Consider the following 23,846-nt stretch of genomic DNA (forward strand, 5'->3'; position numbering starts at 1 on the left):
GCTGTGTCTTGTGGCCACTAGTACAGCACAAGTCCAGTGACACTAGATCCATACACCGGCTGCCCAGTTCCTTAAACTGCGAAGCTCTTTGCCACTTACCTGTTGATGGGGCTCGTGGGCTAGTTCCTTGCTAGTTCCGTCTGACTGGTTGCTGGCTGCTTCCTTTTTTCCAGAGCACCAGCCCTAAAAGTTAGGATTGTGCTTTGTATCAGCAGCTCCACCTCCTGCCCCTGCCACGCCCCTCCTCTTTAGTTCTATGTTTAACATATCCTGCCTTTCCTCCCAAAGATGGCCAGGGTGGCAGCGAGTAACAAAACATTACCAAAAACCTTTCAAAACATTTTAAAATCCTTCCAGTGCAGAGGCAGACTGGAAAAAGTCTCAAACTGAAAGTCTTGTTGGAAGAGGAAGGTCTTCAGCAGAGATGGTACTTCCCCTATGCTGCCTCTCCCAGCAAGGAGCCCTCTTTGGGTAGCTGAAATGCTTCTTCAGCTGACAGCTTTGCGCTGGCAGGAAGGGGTCCAGCACAGGACCCTCCCCCCTCTTCAGGTTGGCCTGGGCTTGGAGAAGTCGGCAGGTATGGAACCAGCCACCCAGTGTGCTCTCTTTTCCTCTACCCCCAGACGTGACCCTGATGAGCGGCCTAGATCCTGAGGAGCTGGCCCTCATCACCATGGTCCAGTACAAAGTGCTGCACTCCCTCAACCTCACCGCAGAAGACGAAAGGGACCGGGGAAACTCCTCCAAAATCATCTATGATGCCAAATACCCATGATGCTGTTTCCGCATCCTGGAGGAAGGAAGGAAGGAAGGAAGGAAAGAAAGAAAGAAGGAGGGAAGGGGCCAATAAAAGGTTTGGGGGGGGTTCGTCCCCTCCTATCTTCTTGAGGCTTGCATCCCGAGTGTTCCTGTTTCCATTGGGAGCTTGGCTGGATGGATGGATGGGCAGCATCAGGGGCTCAGGGCAAAGTGGCAAATTTGGGTGTCCCATTTGTAGAGGGAGGGAGTTGTGACACCTTTCCACTTCGGTTGGCCAGCCACACGCCTCAATGGGAAACCCACCAACAGGACCTGCATGGAAGAGCAACTCTCTTTTCCTTTGGCTTCCAGCAATGGCTATTCAGAAGCACCCCCTCCCCCCATGGCTGTTGGCACCTGCAGTCCATGGGGCACCCCTTGTGCAACTGGAAATGGGCCAGTAGCTGGCCCGCCTTATGGCGGAACAAAAGCTGCTTTATCAGAGTTTTCATCCACTTCCTCCATCGTCCTGTCCCCTGCAGCAAACAGCCAAGTCCCTCTCTGTCAGGAGCTGGAGTCAAGCGTAGGCAAGGCCCTTGGGAATCCCGGTTCCAGCCTCGTGAGCATGTTGTTGCATCATTCCTCCTGCTTCTCCTCAAATTTGCCTAGTCCTTCTCCTGAAGCCATCCAAGCTGACTGTCACCCAGCTCTTGTGGTGTGAATCCCCTCAGCTATAACTATGCCTTGTGTTTCAAGGCTGACCTTACCTTACAGGCTTCTTGCTGCGAGCCTGAAATGCCGCTCTGAGCAGCTCCTTGGAGGAAGGGCAGGGTGAAGCACACTAATAAGTAAACCAGTTAACTTGCCTGGCATGATGTGCCAGGGCAGCCTGAGAGCAGGAGCTGAGGGGTGATGCCAGGCAAAGCTGGGAGCTGGCTATCCCAGGGCAGCCTGGTGTGGCTCTTTTGGAGGAGACAGGCTGGGCCAAGGAGGAAGCTGTGGCTTTGCCCCTTGGCAGGCGAGGCTGCCCTGTTAAAATATTTGCTAAGGAAGAGTGAAAGCTCCACCCATCATCAGCTGCACCCAGAAGAGCAGCCAAGTTAATAGCTGGGCAGAAGGACTCTGCTGGAGCAAGGGCAGTTGCTAAGAAGGGGAGCCCGAGAATTGCCCTCCTTTTGCAGGGAGAGGCTGGTGGGTTGGGAGGTTTTGGGCACAAGCTGTGAATCGTGGCCCAGGAGTCAGGGTGGGCATGAAGAGGAGGCTCCATGGCTTGGTGTGGTAGAAGCCAGGTCCTCCCCTCAGGCTCTAGCCTTACCCGCTGCAGTTGCCTTCAGACCTTTGCCACTTTCACCCTCCTCCTCCTCCTCCTCTACCCATCCCCCAGCTGCTCTGCCTGCCCAGCTGTTTGCAGCTGTGCCTCTGGGGAAATCAACTGCATGGAACACAAGCTGCGCTGGGTGCCGGAGGACCTTCCCGCCAATGCCACCACTGTCCTGCTGGACTACAACCGCATTGCTACCCTCCAGAACCGCACCTTTGTCGTCCAGGGCAGCGCCCTGCGCCACCTGAGCCTTCGGAGCAACATCCTCGGGGTCATCCACCCCCAGGCCCTAGCTGGCCTTAGTGAGCTGCGGGAACTGGACCTGAGTGGGAACTACCTGATTGTCCTGCAGCCCAAGACTTTCCTCCCCGTCCCGAGGCTGAGGATGCTGAACCTGGGGAACAACAAGCTCTTGACGCTGGAGCCAGAGCTGCTCAGGTCCTTGCCCCACCTCGAGTCTCTGTTTCTGCAGGGCAATGCACTTGTCTCACTCTCGCCCGACCTCTTCAGCCACCTGCCTTCCTTGCACTTCCTCAGGCTGCACAACAACCCCTGGGGGTGCACCTGCGCCATCCAGCCCCTCTACCAGTGGCTCACTGACAACGTGGAGAAAGTCCCAGGTGAGCAGGACTCAACAGGGAAGGGGTTGGAAAGCTCACCTGTAGCTGGTGGCTTTAACAACAACGATCACCTTTATTTATTGTTTTATTTCATGAAATTTATAAACAGTAGACCCACAACTTAGGCACATTTAACTTGTGCACATTTAGCTTTATACGCTTGGCAAAAAAAAAAAATTAAATATTTTTTTTTAAAAAACGGGTGTCTGGGGGGAAAAATGATGTTGACAATTCCACCAGCTTCCACCAGCACTCGTGTTTTGACTTTACACAATTTTGGATTTATACACTATCCCTGAAATGTAACCTTCATGTAAGATAAGAGTTGACTGTACTGCTTGACTGTAGAAAACCTCAAAGTGGTTGAAATTTTTATTATCAGTTATCTCCACTGCCCTTCAAAGTTCCAGCAATACAAGTCTGTGAACACAGTTTCTCAAGCAGCTTGCCAAAAAGAATACATGGTGTGTGGTGGGTGAAGCAGGGCAGCTGGACGCAACTGGCTTTTATTATAGCACCATCAGCTCCTTTAGAAATGACTAACCATCTGTTTGTTCATTTAGGGTTGTATCCAACAAAGTTCAAAGCAGACCCATTGGAACAAATGAACCTAAGTTAGCCATGTACATTAGTTTCAGCGGGTCTCCTCTGAGTAGGACTAACATTGGATACTATCTTTATTTCTAAATTAGATTCCTTCCCGGCCAGACACCTGGGGGGAGGGGGGGTCACAACTATCTCCGGTTTGGGAATTAATCATGTAGAAGACATATTGATGGATTTTTATGGAAGTTATGCACCACATGGAACTGCTGTTTTCTGGCTAACTTTAGAACAGCAGGTGCCTTGGTCTCCCTAAATGGTCCTAGCAGAAGCAACCTCCAAGCAATCCACGTTAATTCCTTTGTCAGGCAGCTTAAGAGCTTAAACCGGTTTGTGCTTGTTGGTTAGCAATCCTCTGGTCCAACATCCCCAACTGCTGCAATAACCACAGCCTTGCCCTGAGTCTCTGTCTCTCCCTTTTCCAGAGGTGGACTCTGTCTCTTGCAAACGCCCCACACAGCTCACCCAACATCCCATCGCTGCCATTGGGAACGAGTCCTTTGCTCACTGCCGGGAGCCCTGGCTGAACATAAAAGATTATGTTTTCTTCCTGCTCATTGGCCCGTCCACCTTCTTAACCAGCATCTGCATCTGCATCCTCTTCGGCTCGCTAGCGGTGGCCCAAGCAAAGATCCTCAAGGTGTCGTCCATCCAGCCAGGAGCCCTGGCAAGGCGTGCAGAGCGCGGTCCTCGCTAGCCAAGCTGCACCTCCAAACTGCCACTGTTTTGATGGCTCCCCCTCAGTCTCTATGGTGTAGTTACGCTGTGGCCCTGCAATGTGGGTCACTGTTACTCCTGGTTTGTTGGTGGTATTGAGGGGTTTACCTGGATGGGAACGTGAGAAAGCCTTGGGTAAGAGTGTGGGTGTGCAGCTAGAAAGCAGGAGGCAGGTTTGCAGTGAAGTGGCAGCAAGTGGCTTCTGGACCTTTCCTCCTACCCCACCCTTTGACCCTGGAAGAAGTGACCCCCACCAGCTCAGTTCCAAGATCACAAGCCGGCCTTGAGTCAAAGGTGACATGCTAGAAGTTTGTGAAATTATAGCCAGCACAGAGAAATGAAGCTGAATGTGGGAAGATTCAGGACAGACAAAAGACAGTTTTTCTTCGTGCAGCACAGAGCTAAACTGTGGAACTCGCTTCCATTGGGAGGCAGTGATGACCACCAACCTAGATGGCTTTCAAAGAGGGTTAGGACAAATTCATGGCTATTGGTGGCTACGAGCCGTGGTGGCTAAGCTCTGCCTCCACAGTTGGGAGGCACTAAATGCTTCTGAATACCAGGTGGTGGAAACCACAAGAAGAGAGAAGGCCCGTGTGCTCAGGTCCTGCTTGTGGGTTTTCCAAGGTGAGAACGGATTCTGGATAAAATGGGTCCCCACTGGCCTGATCCTGCAGGGCTCTTTTCATGTTCTTGCCAATAGAAATGCGACTGGGTGGAGCAGTGTTGACACCTGCAGCTGTGGGCAGAGGCAGTGCTGAGCACCCTACTTCTGCTCTGCTGCGTGTCAGCACCATCACTGGCTAGAGTGTGTTTTGCAGCCGCTAGCACAGCAGAGGTCAGGGGGAGCCAATCAGCTTCCAGCTAGCGCTCTAAAGCAGGGGTCAGCAAACTTTTTCAGCAGGGGGCTGGTCCACTGCCCCTCAGACCTTGTGGGGGGCCGGACTATATTTTGAAAGGGAAAAAAAACACATGAATTGCTATGCCCCACAAATAACCCAGAGATGCATTTTAAATAAAAGGACACATTCTACTCATGTAAAAGGACACAGATTCCCGGACCATCCGTAGGCCAGATTTAGAAGGCGATTGGGCCGGATCCAGCCCCTTGACCTTAGTTTGCCTATCCATGCTATAAAGCTATCAGCTGCTGGGCCGACTCCTTCATCTGAGACCTGATTTCTCTTCAGTTTAAGAAACTTCCTTGGCACTTGTCCTCTTTGCGTGGCACAGCAAGTGTTCTGAGATGATGCCACATAAGCCCCTGAGGAAGTGACTCGCCCAATAACTGCAAGCCTATAGCAAAAGGTAGGGTTCAAACACAGAGACCAGCAACCAATCCTGTGGCACACCCAAATCTGTGACTCGGAGATGGCTGGTTGGGTGGGCTGGCTTCTCAGGATGGGAAGGATACAGCGAGGCCTGAGCCAGCACACACCTCTGCACAAGTTTCTGTTGCACTTAGGAGAGCTTTAGGGTCTGAACAAACATAGAGGGGAGAGGATTGATGTGGCAGGCATGTATGTGGTGCCAATTCAGCTCCTTAGATGGGGATGTGGGTCGATGCTGTGCCTAGTCTGGTGGTAGAGACAGAGGTGGCTACTGGATGCCTCCCATGGTGACTTCAAAATGACTGCCTTTTCATTCTGGAGGTTGGAAACCTGCTGACCCCTTTCAGCCTGCAGCTGGGCCCACGCAAGGCTGCTCCCCCAAATGGGTAACCAGAGACTGAATCTTACTCTTCCGCACACATTCCCACCTGTCTGCTGCACAGTTGCCTAGAATTCTACTGCTTGGGGTGGAAGTTCACTTTATTCACTGGTTGCTAGAAAAGAGGTGCGTCTAAAGCTGGTGATGCAAAAGGAAATTTGCTTCCTACTGAGAAACGTCACTGCCAGGCAGAGTAAGCAATGCTGAGCTACATGGGGAAATAATCTGACCCTGGGAAACGACAGGCTCCCATGTTTCCCAGAGCCAGGAAAAGTGGTGCATTCTTGCTATTTCCCTGAAATTAATTGTCAATTTATTGAGGAAGGGGTGTTCCCATGTGATAAGTTTTAAAGTAATAAAACACGGTCCACTTTGCTCTGCACATGCTCAGAGGTGCTGTCAGTAGGCCAGCCAACAGCATCCGTGCAGCAGAAGTCTTGTATATAGCAGCTGAAACCAGGACAGGGACACTGTGGCCCAGATAGCCAGTCCTGCTTCACTTCCTGCTGTGTATTACTCCCAGGCCCCACAGCACTTCCTCTGTCTGAGCCATCTGCTGCGGTCAGAATGCAGCAGGGTAGGATAAGATGCCACCTCACTTCCTTTCAGGCAAAGCAAGCTAAATTTGGCCTCACCATTCAAACTAGGGGCACCCTTGTGGCAAAAAGCTACACTTCCAGGTTTCTAGTCCCTGCCATCTGCCTTCCGGACACCTATCTCACCCGCTCCCTGTTTCTGCCTCCTGCTTAGTCCTTCAGCTGCATGCAACTGTCGGGTCATGGCTACAAACTCCTTTGCAGGTTCCCATCTCTGCTTCACACCACCTGCAGCTGCTGCAATTCGACCTTGACACCACTCCAGCACATGCCGTGGGACAGGTGGTGTTCTTAGGGTTGCCGTTTTAAAAGCAGTAGCTGTCAGGAGCTAGAGTCAAGCATTAGGTCAGCTATCAAAGAAAAGCACGGTGTCAGTGAAGTTAACTCCTTATTCGAGAAACCGAAACGGCACAGGCCTAGTGGTCCCAGCAACTCTTCCCAGTATGTCTTGCTCCAACAAAGCAGTTGCGAGGAGGTCCTTGCCTTCCCAGAACTTCCTAAGGCTCCTCCTCTCCAGGGTCTTTCCCAAGCAGTCACAAACTGCTTGCACACAGCCCCTCTCTGCTCTGACCTCTTCAGGGTGTGGAGCTGGTCCCAGCAGGAAGGGGAAATTCCCTGGCTTCTTCAGCAGTCTGCCTCGCCATGCATCTTGGCCTGCCTCCTCTCCAGCCTCTGATTCTGGACTGCTCACTTCCTGCTTACTAAACCCTGTTCACCCTTCAGCTTCCAACCCCTCCTCCTTCCAGTCTTCTCCCTCTTCTCCTCAGACCACTCATCATCCCACCTCCAGTCACCTGACTCTGAGCCTTCTGGATGAAAAACTTCAGTTTGCCATATTCCGGCATTCTCCCTGAGGTTTCAGAAACTTTGAATGCCGACATTAGGAAGTGTCAGGCACTCCCCGAGCTATCCTTGGGGAAACAGAGACTTAAAGTTGCAGCAAGTTGGGTGTGACGACTAGAGGTGAGTCAGAAACGAATGTGGACAGCAGACAGTAGGGTTTGGCAGGCAGCCCTGTACGAAGGCAGTCGCCCTGTTGCACTGGTTTGGCTACATTAGCTGGCAGCCAGTTAACCCTAACACACAAACATTTCTCTTTCCAGACAGTCACAGTTCAGAAGGCACTTCAGTTCCTTACTTTCCGAAGTCCATCTGTGCAATATAAGGGCTTATACACACGACCTTTTGTCCCACTCTTTCCAAGAACGGTCTGTGATTTAAAGCTCCATGCCCCCTCCCTTTTTTTGCTCGGGAGCTTTCCCAGCAAAAACTCGCTCTTTAAAGCTCAATCGTAAAGCAAACAGCAATCTGAGTAAAAACTGAATTGACATTTGCTCTGATCCAGATTTAAAGAGCGGGGTTTTGTGGGGAAAGCTCAGGTCAAAACAAAGCAGAAACCATGCTCAGACACGGTGTGTTAAAGCACAGATCAGTGCCTGGAAAGAGTGGGGCAAAAGGTAAATGTGGATAAGGAAAACCTAAAAATAAAAGCCCACTTGTAAAAAGGTGTGCAGGTACATCCCACGTGGGAAGCAAGCAAGGGCTGTGTCACTGCTGCATCTCATGGACCCAAGAACAGAATTTATGTTTTGTGTGTGTGTTGAACAGTTATGCAGAGTGGGTATTCACTGGCCATAGTCAATAATTTAGTGAGCAGAGTAATAATTGCTCTGCAGACACAAAACAGAGAATGCAGCCCTTAAAAGGAGGGCCAGTGTGTTTTCACCCTGCAGTCTCTGCACTGCAGAGGGTTGGACTACATTGTCCTTTGGGCCCATTCCAATTCTCTGATCCTCCAACCTTTACTTTTCCTTTGGAGCATGTGCCAGGCCCTGAATGAAGTGCTGGTTTTTGAACTTGCTTTTGATCTACCCCCACCCCAAGCTTCAGGTATACAGTATGTTTATCCAGTTAAGGTTCATTCCATTGGAAGGGCTCTCAGTGGAATAGCCTCTGCTTTGCCTGCAGGATGTCCCAGGTTCAACTTTCACTGGCATCTCCAGGCAGGGCTGTGAGAAAGATTCCTGGCCTGAAACCCGGGAGAGCTCATAATACTGAGCTAGACGGACCAGTAGAGGGAGGCAACTTCCTGTGTTCAGCGCCTTTTTAAAGCGAAATAAACTGGATGTCTGGGAAGAAGTCGAAACAGTGCTCTGCGCAAGAAGGTATGTGTGGTTTGCTGACTGCCACAAAGGCCTGCCAATCAACACTCTACAGCTTGATGGGGGTTGAGAAAGGGCTTCGTAAGAAAGGCAAACCAATCATCACTCTGCGCAGCCGGATGGAGAGGGAGGTGGCTTAGGGTTGCCACAGTTGCCGGCTAGTGGTGAGATTCTGCACAGCTGGATCCTGCCGAGGACAGAAAGAAATGGTTGGTTCTACAGTGGTACCTCAGGTTACATACGCTTCAGTTTACAGACTCCGCTAACTCAGAAATATTACCTCAGGTTAAGAACTTTGCTTCATGATAAGAACAGAAATCGTGCTCCGGCGGCGCAGCGGCAGCAGGAGCCCCTTTAGCTAAAGTGGTGCTTCAGGTTAAGAACAGTTTCAGGTTAAGAACAGACCTCGGGAACAAATTAAGTACTTAACCTGAGGTACCACTGTATTTCGAAGGCTGGAAGCCCAGAAAGGAACAATGGCAGCAACATACGAAATCTGTACATTTGTGGGCAGCCTTTCTTGACTAGTCTGCCCTTCAAGAGTCAAGGTTGGGTTCTTACTGTGCCACTTGAAAAAAAATAAAATCTGTGTATGGTAAGTAAAATTCTGCAACCTGTACCCCGTCTGTAAATTAAGAAAATGCTTACGACTTCCCCTTGCTATTCTGCTAATCTTGGGAAGGGGCATAGAAGCAGTTCAAGCCAAGCCCCTTACCCCCCAACCCACGATGAGAAAGTTTTATTTTAAGGGGCCGGAGGTGGCAAGAAAGCTGAGTTTTCTGCAACAGCCCCTTCCTTCCTTCTTGAAATCAATACAACTTCTTTTTGTAAAAAAATGGAATCGCCTGAAGTGAGATGAGCGCCGCACCCCATGGTCGCCTTTAACTGGACTTAATCCGTCCAGGGCTCCTTTACCATTACCTTATTATTCATAATTGGATACTAATGTGCAATTAAAAATTCCATAAATGCACACATCTCTTTACGAGATCATAGCCGGAAGGCACCGGTTCCCCCTCCCTTCTCCCCACCTGCCTCCCGGCGCCGCTACTCACTGAGCTCGGACACGACTCCGTTCACCGTCCCTCGAATGGCCCGCAGCGCTACTGCGCAGGCGCTCACATAGGCGCTCCTCGCCGGGCTCTGCCCTCCCTCCTTCTCCGGCCCCGCCCCTCCCGCGAGCCGGCGGGGAGAACCCGGAAGTAGCGGGAGGGAGAAGGAGCTGGCCAGGGTGCTGAGCGGAGGCGGGAGGGGAGAAGGGGGATCTGTTTTCAGCCAGAGCTCCACGGGGAGCGCCTGGGATCTAAACCCTGGACCTGAATATATATACATATCATATCTTATCATAGAGCTTGGCAGTGCTCCTGAGCATGTGCAGTGTGCTAGCTCCACTCTGCTGAATCAATCAATCAATCAGTGACTCCATCAATTTGTTTCAGTCACTGACCAGAGTGAATTCCACTCTGCGGTGTACTACATTTGCTAAAGAGGAGCCCTTCCCATGCAAGAATCTTTGTCTCCTCTGGAGAACATTGAGTGCAATTCCTGATAATAATAATAATAATAATAATAATAATAATAATAATAATAATAATAATAATAATAATAATAATAATAATAATAATTTATTTATACCCCACCCATCTGGCTGGGTTGCCCCAGCCACTCTGGGCAGCTTCCAACAAAACACTAAAATACAATAACCTATTAAACATTAAAAGCTTCCCAGATGGTTGGGATATAAATGATATTGCTGCTGCTGCTGCTACTACTACTACTACTACTACTACAACTACAACAACAACAACAACAACAACAACAACAACAACAACAACAACAACAACCTGCTTGGGAACAGGGTGAAGATTTTGGAAAAATGTGTTTGGTTTTTTGCTCTCCTCCAGTTTCAACTGCAACCATTGAAAGGTTCTGAATCTCGTAGAAAAGGGATGGGGAACATGTGACTCACCTGATGTTGTTGGACTACAACTCCCATCGTTCTGGACCCTGGCCACACCGATACCCCATCCACGCAGCAGAGAGTAGGAATGTGTCCTATTGGCCCCAATATTGTTTGCTAAAGATATGCCCTTCACATGCGATACTCCCTGGAGAATATTGAGTGAAATTCCCCCACTGCTTGGGAACAGGGTGAAGAATTTGAAGGAACAGTTTTTGTGATATGTGCTATTGACCCCAATATAGTTTCTGACTTCTTTGGCAAGTGCTTTGACACATGACACTAAAGGGCACACCCAATTCTAGCTTGAGCTACATGTTCTGTATGTGAATGTTATTAAGGCAGCATAGATTTATCTGAAGAGCTTCCATGTCCAAGCGCATGTGTGCCAGGAAGTCTTGAGCTACGACGTCATTGGATGCCTGTTCCCCCCTCCACAAAACACTTTATTTATTACCATTTTTGGCAGCAACATAAAAAACCAGCATAAGTACAAAACACACAGTGTAATTTTGTAATTTTGTAAGGTAACAGTAATATTGACTTACAAGATTGATGTAACCATATCCACCAAAGCATACAGAAAGAAACTTTAATGATGCAAACAGTGAATTTGGTCTTATTTCCTCTCCACAATGCCCTTGAATTCACCCACCATGCAGGCTTCTCAAGGAGAGAAATCCAGCTTCTATACACTACCAAACAATACAATACTTTTAGTGCACCCCTATTTTGCAAATGATCCTACCTGCTTTACTTAATTCACCCCAACTCAGCCCTTCACAATGGCAGATAGAATGCAGCCTTCAAAGTACAGTGTTTTCAGAAGCTGCTCCAATTATAGTAGGTTGTTTGTTCTCCGGAGGCTTATCATCCAGTTGTGATTGGTATCTAATCCAATATTTGAGTAATAAAGGCTGCAGTGGGAGATAACAGTTACAGGCTACTGCCCTTGTTATGGTTCACACAGACAATTCTTGCACAAGATAAATGTTGCTATTTGTTTATTCCTTCAGAAGAGTAGAGACTTGGGTCCTTTGGCAACCATTAATTCACTATGCAATATGTATACATATTTGTCTATCATTTTTTGCACTGTGGGCACATCTCTTTCTTCACCGCACTGCAGGATATTGCATTCTCACTGTGGGGATATTGCATTTTCAAAACTCTCAGAAAGTAATATTTCTCACTGGAGAAAATGTGACATCAACTGTTGGTGCTGTGATCTAAGTGTGGGAAAATGACAGTGTTTCACCAGAACCGAGTGTTTTTTGTGTGTGCTACTTAACTAGTAATGAGCAGCATCATGAGTGGTATTCAACTAAGTTTTACTCAGAGTAGTGCCATTGAAATCAATGGAAATGATTGTTCATTAATTTCAGTGGGTCAGGACAGGCCGTGCACCATCCAAAACTCTGTCCTCCAACAAAGGGCTGTGGCCAGAAGCAGTGGCAGAGCATGACTACAGCACGCCTGGGATGGGAGGGGGCGGGGCAGGTGGCAGAGAACAAAGGCATCATGCAGCCACCCCCCCCCCCACCACTGGAGCAACCCCAGCTCCAAGCAGAGGCTGTTGAGCCCTTCTGACAGCCCCCTCCCCAGATCCGAGCCTTGCAAGGCTGCTTGGTGTGGGGACATGGCATAAACGAAAGTCACCTGGCTTGGTGGTTTTGTTTGTGTTTTGAAAGACACTCGCTGCTGCAGGGCGCCTGTTTGTGCATGTTGTGTTTTCCTGCAGAAGGTTCTGCTTCCAAGTTCACCCCTGCCCCACATCTCCAGTGGGATGGAGTCAGGCTTTGCCCCCCACCCAGCTCCCCAAGCCAGTGCCAGCTGGCTCCAGTTCAGGATGGTAGTGCCGGGAAGCAGGTGCACAGTGCGCTCAGAGCTGAGTGCTGGCACTGGGGAAGTGGTGTCCCCGCCTCCCAGCTGGTTGGCTATTTTGTCACCCCCCTCACTGATGACACCCGGGGCAGACTGCACCTCCCGCACCCCCTTCCAATGCCACTGGCCAGAAGGAACACCCAGGGGCTGCTGCTACCCTCTTGCATCGACTGCCTGAGACAATCACATCACTTTGCCTAATGGTAGGACTGGCCCTGAGTACATGGGTGAGAGAGGTCACATTGGAGATAGGGGAGAAGTTTGGTTGTTTGCATTTAAAGGCAAACCCATCAATCTTCACTTTCTGAAACAATGCAATGTATATATTAGGAGAAATTTGCGCTAAACTGCTGGTGAATTTCCACGAGGACTTTATAAATAATACAAAGTAAGATAGAAAAATGAGAAACTGAGAGAAACTAAGAACACCAATTCTCCCATCCTTAGAGGTGATGTGTCTATGTGTGCTGTTGAGCTGGACTTGAAGACTTTAGGACTCTCCTTTTTGGCCCTAAATGGCACTTTTTCTGGGCCACATTGTTGCTTGGATATTGCCATCTTCCAGTATATGGGCTTCTCTGTCAGAAGTGGGTTTGAGCTGGTGTCTCAGAAAAAAAGGGGATAGGTTGGAATACCTCCCAGCTCCCTTCAGTTCAGTGATCTTGCTGGGAATATTCTGATGGGAGACCTAGAGGAGGAAGCCTGTATTGGGAAAAGTGATGGAGTCCATTGAAGGTGAGCAACAACCTTTTATCACATGGAGAAGGGGCCTGCATTGTTCACCTTCATTGGGCTGTGACAACAGAGCACATGCGTCTAAGAGATAAATCCTGATAATTAAAAAAAAGAGCTGTGGATTTCAGGTGCCTCAGAACAGCAGATAATCTCTGCAGCCCTTTCCAGTCCACACCCTGTTCCCCTGCCTCTGACGCAAACGCAGCTGACAGATTGAAAGGAGCATATTTGAACTTCCATTTGCATCTTCCTGGACAAGGGATCCTCATATCCTCCCCAGATAAAAGGCTTTAATAAATTTACCAGGAAGGACACTTTCAAAGCACTGTGCCACCATCAGCACCATGGAGAGGAGTGGACTGTGATGCACTCGGCAATGGTAAGAAAAAGGACTCTCCATTTTTTACTTCTGGGCAACAAGTTGGAGACGGATGCAGGGAACTAGAGTTTCAAATCCTATCTTTGATAGCAGGAAAGACAGACAGGCAGATGATTTAGACTGTAATCTGAAGCTTGATTACTAGTGATTAAGCCCACTGAATTCAGTGAGAAGGACCTCTTGACATAAAATGACTAGAAAGTTACATGCTATTTGGATAATCATATGGTTCCTTAAACCGGAACACTGTTTTCATTTTTTTAAAAAGATACAGGTAGCTTAGATGCGCTGCTCCATTAGAAAAAGAACCTAAAAGATACAATAGGAAATAACCTTTAAAGGGAATACCAAAATGTCACAGAAATATCAGGCAAGGCTATGAGTTCTCCTGGACTCTTCTTCGCACTCAATGTTAATCAAAACAAGGTGAAGCGGGAGGAAAAAGTAGAATATGTTAAAGCCCCAGAGGCTACAGTTTATTAGAGTCTTTATGATGGAGTTCAGGAGGAATTGTACAGATTTAATTACTGTACATTTGACTCTGCTAGGTGCTAAAGAGATTTCAGAGTCACTTCTAGACAACCTGTTTATTGAGCATTTATTTGCACAAAATCTGTGAGCATATTTTATGATAATGGCTATTTATCGAGCATTTATTCTGATTTGTTTGTGCGGGAGGCTATCTGATGCCATATCAAACAATTATTATCCCACACTTTTCCATACATCTTCCTGTCACTTTCCTTACTACAAAAGTCTGATTTATGCGTACATGTGAAAGTGGGTTTGTTGCACAACAGTGCCAAATCAACTTTAATTTTGCAACCTGAATTTTCTGGTGTGCAACTGAACCCTAACAGCAAAATAGCAACTGTCCAAAAATGAGTCTGAAAGCATCCCATGTTGCAATGAAGGCTACCAGGACAAAGCAGCAATAATAAATATCCACTCATTGTTATTTTTTAAAATATGAAATAAAGCAATGAGGTTTTGCCCCCCAGAAGTCTTTTCATAAGATTGTAATCAGTTTGAAGCAATAGGTGGGTATCTTTGACAGATAAATTGAACGGGGGATAAAAATAGCTGGTGTTTGGATATTAAAAAGTTCTGCTGTGTTGATTGATGAAGCCAAAAAGGAGGATACTCTAAACATGAAAAATTGCTGTGGATAATACAATGAAATAGGAATATATGCACAACTTTACAAACAAAAGTTCACTGGGAATGCAGCTCATCACCTTGGAAAATAAAGGATATCCATGTTAATGGTCTTTTAACTTTTATAGACTTGTTATAATTTCTATGCTATTATAAGTCTGAAATGTATTACTGATGTCTCTGCCCCCCCTTGCCCCTGCTTTCATGCCTGTATTCTGTGATTATTTTGTTCTAAGCTTGATTTTCCATTTTAATGTAAAAATATATAAAACATCTACCTACCTGTCGAGAAAGATAGAAAAAACAGATAAACAGATTTTTAAAATCCACTAGTTTGCTATGGAGAGTAGCACTGCAACCAATTACTCTCAAAAAGCTTTCAGCTAAAGCAGGGCTTTGGGGTATACACCCACTCCCCAACAGACAATACCTTTGTCTGGTTTTGTTTCCCCATGTCTACTACCGCAAGTGCCATTTTTCTTTTTCTGTCTGGGCTTTCTTTCTCAACAGCCATCACAGCCATTTCCTTGATTATATTTTCCTCCCCCACTTCAACAGACAATTCAATGCCCCTTGGATGGAAAAGTACTGGGAAGGGGGGGGGCATTCTGCCCATGAAAACATTCACACAACTTGGTTCTGCCTTTTAGTTCTCTCCCTGGGCCCATCTTCCCAGTGAATGTATGTGTGAATGAGCCCAGGTTCCACCCATCACCAGCTACTGACTGCCACATCCTCTGGCCCGCAGTCCCAATTGCCCATCCACCGTATGGTGGCAAAAGAGCTGCCTACGCCTGGATTGCAGCCTTGTTGGTGCAATGTGAACAATGGGTTAAACTGCACAGTGCTTGGTCTCATATCTTGAGGAGCACATCCCCCACGTCTGGAGGCTCTGAGGCAAGGGTGCCAGGTGCACTGGGTTGCCATAGCAACGCCAGCGAGGTTGAGTGCATGACTTCCTGAGCCATTCCCCTCCCGTTAGTTCAAGGGATATGTCTGTGCGTAGAGAGATGGGTGTAATAGTCTCTTTCATCATGTCCTGAGGCTGCCCTCTTTGTGTGTCATGGTCTGACTCTGAATCTGTGAGAGTCGGGGAAAGAAGGTGTGGGTTTCATACAGCAGCGTTAGCTAGCATGTCGGTAGTGTTAGCAGATCTATCTGTACATCTATCGAAGACCAGGAGAATTGTATGTAGTAGAAAGTAGAGTTTAGCTTTGTCTTGAGTCTGGAGCCAATAAACACCTTGAAACTTTGAAGGTAGCCCTCCAGTCCTTTATGTCTGGTCCTTTCCCCAGGCTACACACCCCTCTCTGAAGGCCATGCCCCCACACTGACCCTGCTATACACCTTCCTTGACATTTTTGCCTGGCTGGCAAGTTTCCTCTGATAAGGCTTCTTGCTAGCCTGGATGCAGAATGGGACTCTCTGCATGCAAAGTGTGTGTGTGTGTGTGTGTGTGTGTGTGTGTGTGTGTAGAAACCAGTCTACTGCATGAAGATAACGTTCGCTTCCATTGCTCCACCCATTTTTACCCCAGAAGCTAGCTCAGGAGGAAATGTGGTCCTCAGGCTGAAAAAGGTTTCCTAGCATTTACGCTTTGAAATCAATGCGACTTAGTCCGACACTCTTTTTATGGACTCTTATATTTGCAAATGGGATGCTGGTGGCACTGTGGGTTAAACCACAGAGCCTAGGACTTGCCGATCAGAAGGTCAGCAGTTCGAATCCCCGCAACGGGGTGAGCTCCCGTTGCTCGATCCCTGCTCCTGCCAACCTAGCAGTTTGAAAGCACGTCAAAGTGCAAGTAAATAAATAGGTACTGTTCTGGCGGGAAGGTAAACGGTGTTTCCGTGCGCTGCTCTGATTCGCCAGAAGTGGCTTAGTCATGCTGGCCACATGACCTGGAAGCTGTACGCCGGCTCCGTTGGCCAATAAAGCGAGATGAGCGCGGCAACCCCAGAGTCGTTCGCAACTGGACCTAATGGTCAGGGGTCCCTTTACTTTATATTTGCAAATAAGCCACCCCAAATTGAAAGATGAATAAATATGAGCATGGAAACCCATTATACAGCAAGTGCTTTTTGAGCACTGGAAACTTATACTCCTGGTTGGTCTTCCGAAGCCGAAGCGTTTGGATAGAGGTTTTGCAACATTTCCCCCCTCTTACAGCTACCTGGGGACTGAGAGCCCCGAGAAGCAGGCGAAGAAGTGCACCTCAAAGCTGATGGCGCTGCTTTCCCCAAGGTTGCCAATGGATTGTGCCCCGCGGAGCTGGTTAAAGGAGGGGAGGGAATCCCGGAAGTTAGTGCTGCTGGTTGTATTTGTTGCCCTGCTGGTTGACAACATGCTGCTGACAGTTGTGGGTAGGTGGCACATTGCTTTGTCTTCTCTCTCCTCTGAGCTGTGTTAATGCTGACAGACAGGGCTGGATCCAGGCCAGCATCTTGCCGCTGACCTCCTCCGGTAATCTCCCTCCCATAATACGGCCATTGAGCTCACTTGGCTCCATTCCTGCAGTCAGTTGGATGGCACCATTTAAATTTCCCACTTTTATCTCTGGCAAGTGACCCTTGAGTGGTTGCCTAGAATCATAGAGTTGGAAGGGACCCTGAGGGTCATCTAGTCCAACCCCTGCAACGCAGGAATCTCAATAAGCGGTCCTCATTCCATTTGAAACCACACCGTACCCTGCTTAGCTTTGCAAACCAGTTTTATTGCTGATCCTCACTGGGAGGTGAATGTGGTCCCCCACCCATCCCTTAGAGTCACAATAGCAGCATGTCTGCTTCCTATCAAACAGTCCTCTGGTTATTATATTATATTGCAATTATTGTTGTTATTGTTGTTATATTGAGACTTTCTCATAAGTTTTGATTCAAGGAAGCTTACAACAATTAAAAACAACATTATAAAATACAAAGTAATAGAAACAAACTAGTTAACAACAAGAGTTAAAATACATCCAAACACAGATTAGAATCACCGTTAAAATACAGCTTGCCCTGGCAGCGAGCCTGGTCATTAGCACTCCCTGCACCTTAGTTTTCAGAGGCCTGCATAGAAAGGTATTAGCTTGCCAATGGGAGAATAACAAAGAGAGAGCCCACCTTGTCTCTCTTGGGAGGGAATTCTGCAATATGAGAGCAGCCACAAGAAAGGCTCTCTCTCGGGTCACCACCAACCATGTTTCTGATGTTGATAGGACCAAGAGAAGGGTTGAATGGGACGTCTCTGTAGGAGGAGCTTGCTTCATGCCTGTCTTCTTATCCGGCTGCTCTGCTTTGTGTCTTGCCCACTAGAAGTGCAATATCTAACCTCTCAACGGACTTCCTTGCAGTGCCGATCATTCCTTCCTTCCTGTTTGCCACCTACAAAAGCGCAAACCACTCTTCTCTTCAGACCACAGCGATGACGACTGCTGCCCTCTCCTCGACAGCTCCCTACGCTTCAGGGCTCTCTCCATATGACGAAACCACAGTGCTGACCTTGGACTCTCATGCTCATCCCCCTGCGGTCCACGCAAACGAGACCCAAGACAGAAATCTTGTCCCTCACCTTCCCACGACCACTTTGCTGCTGAGTAACAGCTGTACAGATGGGGTGGACTTTCTGTCCAAAGAGAACGTTCGCGTTGGGCTGCTCTTTGCCTCGAAAGCCACGGTGCAGCTCTTAGTCAACCCATTTGTGGGACCTTTAACTAACAGGTATGCCCATTTGGGGGGGGGGAGGTGTTATTCCCTTACTTTCGTGTACTCAAGGAACCACAGACAGCAGCTCCCGGTCACAAACAGAATTGCAAAGGTGGCAAGGAAACTATAGCACTGAGGGCTGAGGGAGTTATTTCACACACTGCTCTGAGAGGTCCCTCAGCAAAGTGTCCTCTGTGGTGCCCTACTAAATTTGCTGGGCTCCTGGCTTTTGGCTTACTTGATGGAGGGGGGGGGAGTAGTGGGGTGCTATGAGCTGCTACTTTTCCACCATGTCCCAAATATGCAACATTGTGGTGCGTGCTGACAAACAATCAGTCCAGGTTTCATTTTAATTTTCTGCAATAGAGTGGCACTATGCTGGGCATTTTGGGGCATGTTGGGAAATAGTGGTGCCTGTTGCCTCATCTAAGGGAGAGACATGGCAGGTGTCAGCATTGGTGGGCTCTTTGAGGGTAGACGGAGTGCACTTGTCATTGTAGGTTTACTTAATACATGAATCATTTGCCACAATAAAATTCCCAAAGCACTTAAGAAGACAGTCACACCCACAACATACATTTAAAGCAGTAGCAGAGGAAGCCGCTTGGGTGCCTTGGGCGGCGCGGCCAGGGGCGGGGCGAGCCACCCATAGGGGCAGGACGCTCAGTGGGGCCTCCGAGGAGTCTGCCTGCGTCCTCCCACCCAGCCGCCCTACAGCTGAGGGGGCGGCAGCAGGCGGACTGTCTGTGGCAGCACGGAACCTGCGGGCGCCCAAGACACCGCGTCACTCCCAGGAGAGACGTGTGGCTGGGGCATGCCGCAGGCCCCGTGGTGAATGTCGCCCAGCATCTTGTCACCCCCCTCGGTGGTGACACCTGGGGCGGCCCGCACCCACCGCACCCCCTTCCTCCGCCCCTGATTTAAAGCACATGTATTATTATTATTATTATTATTATTATTATTATTATTATTATTATTATTATTCTGTTCATTTATTGAAGTTAACTTAAACAATACATTGTTTACAATTCACAGTAAATTGAAGAGCTATTCTGATTATTTTCTTGCTCCAGAGTTCTTTTTAAAAAAATATTTATGCATTTTTAACTACTACTACTTCTATCATGAGACGTGGGTGGCACTGTGGTCTAAACCACTGAGCCTCTTGGGCTTGCCGATCAGAAGGTCGGAGGTTCGAAACCCCGTGACAGGGTGAACTCCCGTTGCTCGGTCCCAGCTCCTGCCAACCTAGCAGTTCAAAAGCATGCCCCCAAATGCAAGTAGATAAATAGGTACCGCTCTGGTGGGAAGGTAAACGGCATTTCAGTGCGCTGCTCTGCTTTCGGTATTCCATTGCGCCAGAAGCAGATTAGTCATGCTGGCCACATGACCCAGAAAAACTGTCTGCAGACAAATGCTGGCTCCCTTGGCCTGTAATGTGAGATGAGCACCGCAACCCCAGAGTCGTCTGCGACTGGACTTAACTGTCAGGGGTCCTTTATCTTTACCTTTTTTACTGCTATCATTATTACTATTATTACTATTATATTATTAAATTTTCTCAAAGAATTATTGGGACAGTAGTTTAGCCCTCACAAAGCTACATTTCCCAGCACCCTTAGCAAACTACAGTTCCCAGGATTATCGTGTGCTTTGTGGATGCATGATGTGGATGTGACTGCAAAATAAAATTCTGTAATGAATATACATTAACCTATGAACGTAAGAGCCAGTGGGCCACTTTTTGTCCAGCATCATGTTCTGGCAGCAGCCAACTGACCTGTAGAACCTGAACAGAAGAGAATTATTCCCTCCTAAGGTTTCCAGAAGCAACGCTGCCTCTTACTGTGGGGACAGAGCACAGGGATCCCGCCTTGTAGCTACTGATAGCTTTATCCTCCACGAATTTGCCTAATCCTTTTTTAAAGCCCTCCAAGTTGTGGCCATCACTGCTTCCTGCAAGAGTGAATTCCATAGCTTAACTACAGTGGTACCTTGGTTCTCAATCCGTTCCGGAAGTCCGTTCCAAAACCAAAGTGTTCCAAAACCAAGGCACGCTTTCCTATAGAAAGTAAGGCAAAACGGATTAATCTGTTCCAAACTTTTAAAAACAACCCCTAAAACAGATTTTTAACATGGATTTTGCTATTTAATGAGACCATTGATCCATAAAATGAAAGCAATAAACAATGTACTGCAGACACACAATCAATCAATCAATCAGTAGCTGAACTGGTTCCACACAGTCACAAAAACAAAAACACAAAATAAATAGCAAAAACAGACAGACCGCAGCCTAACACTCAAAATGGAAGTGTGGCACTCGAATCAGAAGCGTAACGCTCAAAATGGAGCATGTTCGGCTTCCAAAAAAAGTTCGCAGACCAGAACACTTACTTCCAGGTTTGCAGTAGTTGGGTTCCAAGCTGTTTGAGTACGAAGGCGTTTTGAGAACCAAGGTACCACTCTATACGCTTTGTGAAGAACTTTCTTTTGCCTGTCCTGAATCTGCCAGCAATCATCTTCATTGGATGCCTACAAGTTCTAGTGCTGTGAGAGAAGGAGAAAACTCTTCTCTACCCAGTTTCCATACCATGTATAATTGTATGCTATCGTGTTGCTTTTTAACTCTGTGAAAGACATAGAGTAAAAATATCCAGTCAGTGGTGCTGCCCAACTGCTCAGTGCCAAAAGGATGGCTAAGTCAGAAAGAGGTGGACCTTCTCTGGACAAAGGATTCTGCAAACAGAACCCATTCCACAGACACATTCTCTGGTCTGGGGAATAAGTGTGTGCTTAACAGTGAGTGCAAACCCTTATGTCTTCTCTCCCTGCAGGATAGGATACCATATCCCCATGTTTCTTGGATTTGTCATCATGTTCCTCTCCACCCTTTGTAAGTATCCTGCACCTCATACCTGGCCTTCAGGTATCTTGTCTACAAGATTGTGAAATTTGCCAATGAGTAAAAGTAATATTTTTTTAAGCAAGCAGGGTGCTTTTTGTTGTTATTGTTCTTAGAGGATACACACATGTGTTCTAGTGGGCATCCATGTAGGAAAAAAGCATTTTCTACTATGTGAGGAAAAGGGGGAGAAATACCTCTTTTGTGATGTTATTTGCCATCTGCAGATTTTATAAGCTTGTGTGTTAAAAGCATTTTTAAATAATAAAAAAATAGCTGCCTGAATTAATCAGGGCACCTTTTTCGTGGATTAAAAGTTTTTAAACTGACCAATTAATCTACAGAACATTGCAACCTTTATTACAAGTCAGGCCTGTAACAAAATGCTGCAGTATTTATTCTCATGCTCACCCCATAATCAGAATGCTGCAAGTGGAGGTCATTGACTCACCTACCATGCCATCCTCCAGAATATTCCATTCTCCTCCTCCCTTCCCACCAGTCCTCATTGGGCTGTTTCAGTGGCGTAGCGTGGGTTGTCAGCACCCGGGGCAAGGCAAGTAATTTGCGCCCCCTAACCCGTGGATTTTAGCACTCGAGTCTCTTCCACTAGATTAGTTAAAGAAACCCTTACCCCCTAAGCACATGTATTGTTTGTTATGAAAATACTGATGTAATTAAAGTAAAATGCATCTAAATACAAGTTTATTTTCAAACACTTTATTGAGTGCGAACATGCATTACACATTCTCCACATTTTCAGCAGGTCTATGAATACAAATTTACAAATGTAGTAACCTAGCATGGGCCATGCTATTATATGTCGTCTCACAACCATCGTAAACGACAAAAAATATCAAGAACAAAAACTAAACATCAAAATGGAACCATACCCTGGAGATGATCCAAGATTGGGCTAGATGGAGCCAACTTCCTCAATCCTGTACCTCTAATTGTAATTCTTTAATAGAAGTGCAAGATATCAATCTGTATATACAGATTAATTTAAATTCACCTGCTTTTAATTAGCACAAATTTTTCAACAGCGGAATTGAAATCTACATTAAAGTCTCTCTCAATGGACATCTGCCTTGTGCACCAGATTCTTTTTTGTATGGCATGATATAGGTGTAGTATTCTGCTAAAATTCTAAAAAAAGAAAAAAAAGAAAAAAACTTTCATGCCTTGCTGCACTTTTAGCACCCCTTCATTGTATAACCATTTCTTTACTCTTAACATAATGTTTATTCACCTTCATGCCTATTGCCTTACTCTTTCAGCAAAAAAATAAAATAAATTAAAGGTTGCTAGACCTACTGGCTTACATCAACTTATGTTGAGCTGGAGCAGCTACGTATGGATCGAAATCTGTCTCATCACTGTTGAACCAACCAAACTTCAATCCATCTGGTCAGCTCAACAACAGAATGACCAGTGTGCCCCCTTTCAATGCAGAGAGGCCAACGTGCCCCCTTTCAATGCAGAGAGACTTACCTGCAGCGGCGGCTTCTACTCAGTTCCCCGCGTCTCCTCGAGTCCTCCCGCCTCCTGCTCGGCAGCTCAGCCAATTGCATGCATTCACCTTTCGGCCAATGAGGAAGTGGATCCCACTTCCTGATTGGCTAGGAGGAGGATCTGTGTGACAATAGCGATTTTTTTGCGAAATCTGTGACAGCGCTGAGAGAGAGTGAGTGAGCCAGGTAGGGGCAGAGAGCTGCGCGTGCGAGCGCGCCCCCCCCAGATGTTGCGCCCGGTGCGGCCGGCCCCCCCTGCACCCCCCACGCTACGCCACTGGGCTGTTTTATTTCTCAGTCTTCCCTTAGACATTTACATTCTTATATATGTTTGTTGTACTTCTGCAAACCACAGCCCTCTTGTTTCTCAAGCCCTATTTTGGCTCAAATCCTGTCAGCACTCACCATCTGTGTTTGCTATTAGAGCAGGCGTGGGGAATCTTGGGCCCTCCAGGTGTTCATGAACTACAACTCCCATCATCCCTCACCTTTGTCAATGCTTGCTGGTGTTGACAGGAGTTGTAGTTCAACGACATCTGGAGGGCTGAAGGAATTAGAGGTATTGATAACTGCTGCTGTTATAATTACAGTGGTATCTGTGGTTAAGAACTTAACTCGTTCCGGAGGTCCATTCTTAACCTGAAACTGTTCTTAACCTGAGGTACCACTTTAGCTAATGGGGCCTCCCGCTGCCGCGCGATTTCTGTTCTCATTTTGAGGCAAAATTCTTAACCCGAGGTACTATTTCTGGGTTAGCGGAGTCTGTAACCTGAAGCGTTAGTAACCCAAGGTACCACTGTACATTCCTCCTTTTCAGCTTGGGATTCTCAACATAGACTACAAATAAGATGCAATAGCAATAACAGAAGCAGCAATATCATGGGGCAGGGCTGGGGAACGTCAAGCCAAGGGGCCAAACATGGTCCTCCAAGCCTGTTTGTCTGGCCCTCAGAACTTCCCTCAGATTACATGCTCCGCCCACTTTTGTCTCTGGCCCCGCCCAACACAGGCACATGGCCATCAGAAAGTTGCTGGCAAGAGAATGCGGGCCTTGAGAGAATGTTCCCCATCTCTGCTGCAGAGGGTTTAAAGCACTTCACAAACATCAAACCAATAACCTGACTATGCCACTGTTACAACTGGGCACATCTGTTT

The 23,846-nt window shown here is 47.4% G+C and overlaps 3 protein-coding genes across 5 annotated transcripts in view; all 3 read left to right on the top strand.

The window, feature by feature from the left end:
• Positions 1 to 853, top strand: part of LOC308574125 (uncharacterized protein) — a 47,632-nt gene extending 46,779 nt beyond the window's left edge. The window contains exon 32 of the mRNA XM_081171595.1: positions 624 to 853. Coding sequence (XP_081027721.1) covers positions 624 to 775 — 152 coding nt within the window. The 3' untranslated portion in view covers positions 776 to 853. The remainder of the gene's footprint in view (positions 1 to 623) is intronic.
• The window catches only part of SLC18A1 (solute carrier family 18 member A1), a 90,034-nt gene that overhangs the window by 43,778 nt on the left and 22,410 nt on the right, over positions 1 to 23,846 (top strand). The window contains exons 1-4 of one of the 3 annotated variants that reach the window (XM_081171705.1): positions 8,027 to 8,470; positions 16,753 to 16,946; positions 17,921 to 18,287; positions 21,110 to 21,168. In XM_081171705.1, the coding sequence (XP_081027831.1) occupies positions 16,808 to 16,946; positions 17,921 to 18,287; positions 21,110 to 21,168 (565 nt within the window). In that variant the 5' untranslated portion in view covers positions 8,027 to 8,470; positions 16,753 to 16,807. Of the gene's footprint in view, positions 1 to 8,026; positions 8,471 to 12,775; positions 13,426 to 16,752; positions 16,947 to 17,920; positions 18,288 to 21,109; positions 21,169 to 23,846 lie in introns of those variants that run through there. The other 2 variants (XM_081171704.1, XM_081171703.1) reach the window with 2 other exon arrangements.
• LOC308574084 (leucine-rich repeat-containing protein 26-like) lies at positions 1,051 to 5,021 on the top strand. Its single transcript, XM_081171543.1, has 2 exons — positions 1,051 to 2,679; positions 3,708 to 5,021. The coding sequence occupies exons 1-2, from the start codon at positions 2,004 to 2,006 to the stop codon at positions 3,977 to 3,979; spliced, it is 948 nt and encodes a 315-aa protein (XP_081027669.1). The 5' UTR covers positions 1,051 to 2,003; the 3' UTR covers positions 3,980 to 5,021.

The sequence above is a fragment of the Podarcis bocagei genome, assembly GCF_964188305.1.
Source record: "Podarcis bocagei genome assembly, chromosome: 15".
NCBI classification, from domain to species: Eukaryota; Metazoa; Chordata; class Lepidosauria; order Squamata; family Lacertidae; genus Podarcis; species Podarcis bocagei.

What these genes read in the sequence shown, in the direction of transcription:
- LOC308574084 (XM_081171543.1), top strand. Translation starts at nt 2,004, where the DNA reads ATGGCTTGGTGTGGTAGAAGCCAGGTCCTCCCCTCAGGCTCTAGCCTT. An exon ending in CAACGTGGAGAAAGTCCCAG is followed by an intron (nt 2,680 to 3,707) that starts GTGAGCAGGACT and finishes TCCCTTTTCCAG; the next exon opens with AGGTGGACTCTGTCTCTTGC.